This window comes from Solanum dulcamara, chromosome 4, assembly GCF_947179165.1.
Source record: "Solanum dulcamara chromosome 4, daSolDulc1.2, whole genome shotgun sequence".
Lineage (NCBI taxonomy): Eukaryota > Viridiplantae > Streptophyta > Magnoliopsida > Solanales > Solanaceae > Solanum > Solanum dulcamara.
In genome coordinates, this window is record NC_077240.1 from 71,081,534 (window position 1) to 71,088,612 (window position 7,079).

The 7,079-nt window shown below is 33.3% G+C and overlaps 1 protein-coding gene across 1 annotated transcript; it reads left to right on the plus strand.

The window, feature by feature from the left end:
• The first annotated feature begins 2,622 nt into the window (after positions 1-2,622).
• Positions 2,623-4,569, plus strand: LOC129887529 (uncharacterized). Its single transcript, XM_055962651.1, has one exon. The coding sequence runs from the start codon at positions 3,102-3,104 to the stop codon at positions 4,191-4,193; it is 1,092 nt and encodes a 363-aa protein (XP_055818626.1). The 5' UTR covers positions 2,623-3,101; the 3' UTR covers positions 4,194-4,569.
• The last annotated feature ends 2,510 nt before the right edge of the window (positions 4,570-7,079 follow it).

Here is a 7,079-nt window from a genome sequence, read left to right on the forward strand (position 1 = left end):
TCTCTCAACTCCCCAAACTCAGAAATAAATCGAAAGAGACTAAGAACTAGATTTCAAGACTATCAATCAAGTTCCTCTTTTGGACTATCTTTATCTCAAGCATGTAAGGTTATAATGAGTGTGTCCTTTCACTCTCATGCTTAGATTGTGTTTTCTTTCAAAATTCTTATAAAATTGTTAAAAGCCAAGTTAGGGTTTTTACATAATTCATGACTTTCCTCATAATCTTATGTTCTTGATTGGTTTACTTTAGTTTGTAAACCTTATTAAACTAGTTTATAATCTTATGTTCTTGATTGGTTTACTTTAGTTTGTAAACCTTATTAAACTAGTTTATCATGAATTTTATGGTTTATTTGACTTTGATGGATTTTAATCCCGAAATTAGCATGATACAGATTTCATCTTCAATACAGACTATTTGAAATATGATCTTTGACCTTAGTCTCACACTTGATTAAGACAGATAAATAGTTTACCTATTTATGAGCATTACTATATGTATATTATTTTCGGAAGAGTATTTAGCACTGAAAGCATGCGGGTTTAGAAAATTCAAGTTTCATAACTACGTGCCATCATAGAATTATTTTTCACCTCTTTGTCGGTTGAGCAATTGACCCTGAAAGGCTCAGATTAGTGAATCCACATTAGATAGATAAGTCATATACCCTGACAAGGTATAGGGCAGCCCTTTCAACTAGGATTGTAGGTTGAACATGATGAGATCATATGGTGTTTGTCGGTTGTAAGAAACTATCTAATAATAGTACTTTTTATCCTACACTCTTATCATTGTGAACTTTCAGATATGTCATCGTAGACATAGGTTTAATGCATGACTATCAAAATAAACTCATCATTATGTATTTGAAAAAATATTTTCAAATGATATTTATGCACTGATTTCGAAAAGTCATTTTTCAATTATTGCACTATGTTTATGATTAGTGAAACCTGATTCATTCTCATTACATGTTGTCACCAGTTAGGATTATGCTTAGTGTCCTTTTAATACTCAGTACATTCTACGTATCGATCGCATATTTTCTCTGTGTTTCATCTTTTTATGATGTAAATTCAGACGCTCATTCTCAAACTCATGGCTAGATAGGTTGGAGCATTCCAGTTAGCAGTTGGTGAGTGCTCCTCATTTGATTATTTAGTAGTTAGGTTAGTTTCTCATTTTCTTGATTTTATATATTTCAAATATCAGATTGTAATTGGAAAGCACCACTTATCATATGTATAATGTATGTTATTATTGCAATTATTATGTGCTTGCATATAATTTTATCAGACATGTTAAAAACTTAATATATTTAGGGAAAATTATGCGGATAATCAAATATATACTAGTTAATTAGCTAACATAGTTATAGTTTTACGGCTCGCGGCAAACATCTAGCTGTAATTACAATTTGAGTTTTGTATAATTCGCGCGATTATACAAATGTTGTGTGTGATTATAGAAAAGTTGTGCGCGAACACAGTTTGAGTTTTGTATAATTCACGTGATTTATACAAATATTGTGTGCAAATCGAATTATATAGCGAAATATACAAAAACTACAAATTGTATAGCGATTTATACAAACAATGTGCATGAATTGTATAATGAAATATAAAAACGCTATACAAAAACTGCGAATTGTATAGAGAATTATACAAACGTATATAAACGTTGCATGAATTATTCAAACGTTGCTATAACTATAACCACAGATTATAATTAGCAAACTATAGTTATGGAGCATAATTAAGATATTTTTAAATGGCTATATGCGAAAATTCCTCATATATTAATAGAATTTTAAGTTTGAATTTAGATTAACAAAAAATTATATAAAAAAAGGCTAGCCTTCCCCAGTTCTCGGCCCTTCTAGAATTAAATTGAATTGATCATTTTAAGACCTTCTTAAATGAAGGATCGATTCGTCCTAGCCCATCAAATTCCTTAGCCCGAAAGGCTTTGATTGAATGGTGTTGGGCCCTTTTTAATAAGGGAAATTTTCGCATATTGCCGCTCAAAAATATCTTAATTATGTTCTATAGCTATGACTTGCTAATTACAATTCTTAGCTATAATTATAGCTGTGTTTGTATAATTCGAGCAGCATTTGTATACATTTGTATAATTCGCTATACAATTCGCATTTTTGTATAACATTTGTATATTTCACTATACAATTCATGCACAATGTTTGTATAATTCTTTATATAATTTGTATATTTCGATATACAATTCGATTCGCGCACAGTGTTTGTATAAACCACGCAAATTATACAAAACTCAACTGTATAATCACGCGAATTATATAAACTCAAACTGTAATTAAAGCTAGATATTTGTCACGAGCCATAATTAATTCAACTTATAACTATATTAGTTAATTAACTAATATGTGTTTGATTATCCGCGTAATTTTCTCTTTTAATAACCCTACTTATTAGTCTAGCAAAGATAGTATCCTACTTCGTAAAGAGTGTTACTTGATTTAGGAAGTATTTCGAACAAAAAATGATGGTGAAAGAAATATTTTGAATAATTATTAGTCCCATAAATTATAGGAGGAAATTAACAAAAAGACTGAAATTCTTTTTTTAAATTTTTTTTTACATAATTTACTTTCATCCTCCTCTCCTCTGCTTCCATTTCACTCTTTCTTTTTCTCCATGACCCTCTTCTTCTGCTCATTCCTCTGATCCAGATCACTTCCTTATATACAGTTTCAGCGCTTTTTTTTGCATATACCCTTTTGTTTTACAAAGCTATAATCCAAGTTTCACTGTAAAAATTACCCAATTCAATCTTGTTATGCAGATCTGGGTAGCATTTTTTTTTTTGGAGGTAATACGTAGAGACAGATCCAAGATTTAATGTCAGTAGACCGAGGGTGCGGTTTATTATATATGCGTATACATGATTCAAGCTGAAAAACAGTGAATTCCAATAGACCTGATCAAAAGGGGTAGATCCGAATTTGGTAATAAGTATTCTTTTTTCTTCCCTTTTATTATAGTGTTGATTAAAGGGGCATGTAATTTTGTGTTTTTGTATCTTTTGGTTCTCACGAATTGCGGTTGGTAATTGGTTAAAGATGGAAATTTCCAGTGGACTGAGTCCTAGAGTGAACTCAGTTACATCCATTGAAGGTAAAAAAGATGACCCAAATCATCAAAAAATCGAATTGGAATCAATAGATACGGTTTCACAAACGGATCACCAGTTTCTTACTTTGAATGCACTGGAGATTTTGAGGGAAACTGTGAGAATTCTGCGGTATAATTCAATAGGTTTCATGACTATTGCTGCATTGCTAATTTGCCCTGTGTCTGCTGTTGCTTTATCTAATGTATTGGTTTATCAGCCATTTGTAACGAGACTGAGCATGAGGTTATTGCTTGTAGCCAAAACAAGTGGGCTTCCACTTAAGCCATTTATCAAGCAATCTTGTCATAAATTCTCTGAAGTGGTGATTTCAGCTGTAATGTGCTTCCCACTGTATGTAACTTTATCGTTGTTGTCAAAAGCTGCGATAGTTTATTCAGTTGATTGCACTTACTCGAGGAAAAAGTTTGATTCACACAAGTTTTATGTGATTATGACCAAGATTTGGAAGCGGGTTGTTGTGACTTACCTGTGGGTGTGTGTGGTGATTGCTGGATGCCTCACATTGTTTATAGTACTTCTTGTTTCTGTGAGCAGTGTTTTTTCGATAATGGGGTTCCCTCCCGATTTGATTTTGTACCCCGCGATGATAGTAGGGATGATTTTCTCAATAATTTTAGCAAATGCTATTATTATATGCAACATTGCGATTGTGATATCTGTTTTAGAGGATGACTCTGGACCACAAGCATTGCTCATGTCCAGTTCACTCATCAAGGGGCAGACACAAGTTGGACTTCTCATATTTCTTGGATCAACTATTGGGATGGCAATTGTGCAGGGTTTGTTTGAGCATAGAGTGAAGACAATAAGCTATGGAGATGGATCTTCAAGATTATGGGAAGGGCCCCTTTTGGTAATATTGTACTCATTTGTGATACTTATTGACTCCATGATGAGTACAGTTTTCTACTTCAGCTGTAAATCGTATAGAATGGAAACCTCAAGTGAAGAAAGTCAACCTGTGCTAGAAGCCTTGACTATTTCTTCAGCATTAGCAGAAGTCCAATCACATGTTTGACATTCGAATTTAAGGCTCTTGAAGCTACGGGAAGTTATTTTGACAAGGAGGAATTACTACATGAAGTTTGGATTAACATTCAATTCATGCATCTTTTGGGGAAAAAAGAATGAGTTGAATCCTCTTAGAGAAAGTTATCAGATGCTGAAGGCGGATAAGTTATGTGGTTTATCCTCATTGACCACTTCATCATAAATAGCTTCTATGCAGATCTGTTGTCTGCCAACATATTACCAGAAGAAAATCATCTGAAAGATGGTAATTTTGGGTTTTTGCACAGTAATAATCTGTTGAAAACCTCAGCTGAGATTTGAAAATTTTAAACAATGTACTTTTTGTCATTCACAATTTATAAAGATATCTTGGAGTTTTCTTTCATGGTCTCTTATCTGTCTCCATTTACGTGTTATGCTGTGAGTGAAAATTGATATGGCTGTTGGTGGTTAATTGGCTAGATTTTGAGCTTAAAATAAATGTAATAAATAGGGTGCAGTTTCTAATAGGAATGTCGTGAGACATTCTTCATATATCTCCATAATTGATGTTTTTGTTGGAATAGCTTTCATAAATATTCTTCTTCGTTTAGAAAATGTCTCTTAATAATCGTTTTAAAAGAAATGTCTTTTAATAATTATTTCCTGGAAAATATTGCCACTTTCTGCTCTTTTTCTCTATTATTCTCTCTGTCTCCTGGTGTGTGTGTGTGGTGTGGTGGGGGGTTTCAGTTGCAGTTTTCCTCAGTGATTGATTGTTCAACTAAGATGTGAAAGAAGTCTCAGCTTTCCTCTGTATTACCAATTGATCCATCAGGCATCAGCTACTTCCAGTCTTTCACTGTTGAAGACACACAAATGCTGCATTATCAATCGATAGCAACACTGGTTATTTCCAAATCTACCTACATGAATTTCCAGAAACTTCTAAACATGATCCTTATAATTGCTCTTACAGGTCATGCAATGGTCTCTGCAGTTGTTTGGTAAAACCTGCTAAGGTCAGACATAAATTAGTTATAAGATGTTGGCACTTCCTTTCAGGCAGAAGTTGCAAATGTATGAAAGAGAGGTTGAATGCTATCATTTAGTGTAGTTTGAATATGTGGTGCAGTGTACAGTGCAGAAGCTATTAAGGATTACTCTCATTGTTAAGAGAGGGATCTGTTCCATGCAACCACAAATTCTTCCCTTGGCTTGGAATGTACAGAATTTGAAGGTACCTTCAAAATGATTGGTTTTCACACTTTGAATGCTTATAGATTTTGTGTTCTGCTAGCTTGGTCACCTTCATTTGCTAATGATCTTTATTTTATCATGTCAGACTTGAATTACTAGGGCTTTCCCGTTGTCATCTCACTGGGAAGCTGAAGTCCCTACCTAAAGTAAAAGCTTTAACAAATCATTTTTTCTTGGTAGATTTGAGAGCTAATAATCTTTTACAATCTTGTAGATGATATAATGCTTATTCTCCAGGTTCACATCAGACATCCAATTATAGTTTCTTTCTATATAAAGCTGTCAATCACCATTTACCAGATTGCTATCTTACAATCCCGTTTTTATACTTCGAGATGAGTCTTCTCCAAGCGGAAAACTTATTTACCATGATCTTTGGGGATTTGGAGTGGTAAAGAAGGGCACACTTTGTGAAGGATGATGTATATACAATTGTTGGTGCTTTGGGTGCAAATGAACAGTTGCAGTATCACAAAAGTGTTATCTGCCTATAGGATCTGCATCTATAGTGATTTTATTTGAATTAATTTGGTGTAAAGCGGATGAATTTTCTATCATGAAGTGTTCAATCTAAATAAACAACGCCTCAGTCCTAAACAATTAGTTTAATGTAAACGCAGTACATATTTGTGCTGTATTTGTATTACAGTATGAGCCGTTTCAAGAATTTCTGTGGAATCTATTGCATCATTCAGTCAAATGCTGTATTGTAGGGTTACTTTTATTTGCTAGACTCAAAGCTATAGCTAGGCATATCATTTTGATGATTCATTATCATTTGCAGTATTCCAATTGTACATGATAGTTTTGATGATTCCTTTGAATATCACGGGAGTCAACCACCTAAGGAAGAAACTCGGCTTGTCGTGGAGTCACTTTGGTAAGGCGATCAAGCTATCTTCTCCAGTTTGGTCAATCAAATAGAGAAAAATTGGTAAGGCTAGTGAGTGTGGATAAGTCATTTCAGTAAGGATAAAACGAGGATGCTAAGACTACATAGCTTCCAAAAAGAGAAAGACACCATTATTCTTGGTGAAAGGTTGAAAATGAAAAGGCAACATAAAATGGGAAAAAGGAGTACCAAATTTGAGCTTTTGACTTCAAGCAACTCAAATCATGTAATTGTAAATAGTGAGATGGTCATGTACATGAAGATTGTGCTAGTATAGATTGTCCAAGAAGTTCATGTAGACAAACCAAATAACTATAACTTTTCCTTCATGAACTTTGGGTGAGTGGACCAACGTTATCACTCAAATGCAAGAAATAGATCCATCCTGATAAGGAAAATGTGCTTCACTGGCTCCCCTCTCGTTCTCTTATGGTCCTGCAGAGTGCAGTTTTCGGTATTTCCCTCTAAGTATAATGATAATACAAGGGAGAGAGAAGCTTTGGATGATTGTTTTCTATTGTTTCATAATGCATACATTGTATAATATATTGTTTTCTATTGTTTCATAATGCATACATTGTATAATATTGTGCTGCATGTATTGTACTGTATTATTTTAATGACTATAATATTTAGATAAATTATATCGTTATACAATATCATGCATTTATAATTTATTTGATTGATTGATAAATTTACTAAGAAAAGTAGATGACAAAATAAAGGTACTATAAAAAGATAGGACAAAAGATAAGATATGAT

Bases quoted from the DNA above. Each gene is read 5' to 3' on its own strand.
- LOC129887529 (XM_055962651.1), top strand. From the start codon at position 3,102: ATGGAAATTTCCAGTGGACTGAGTCCTAGAGTGAACTCAGTTACATCC.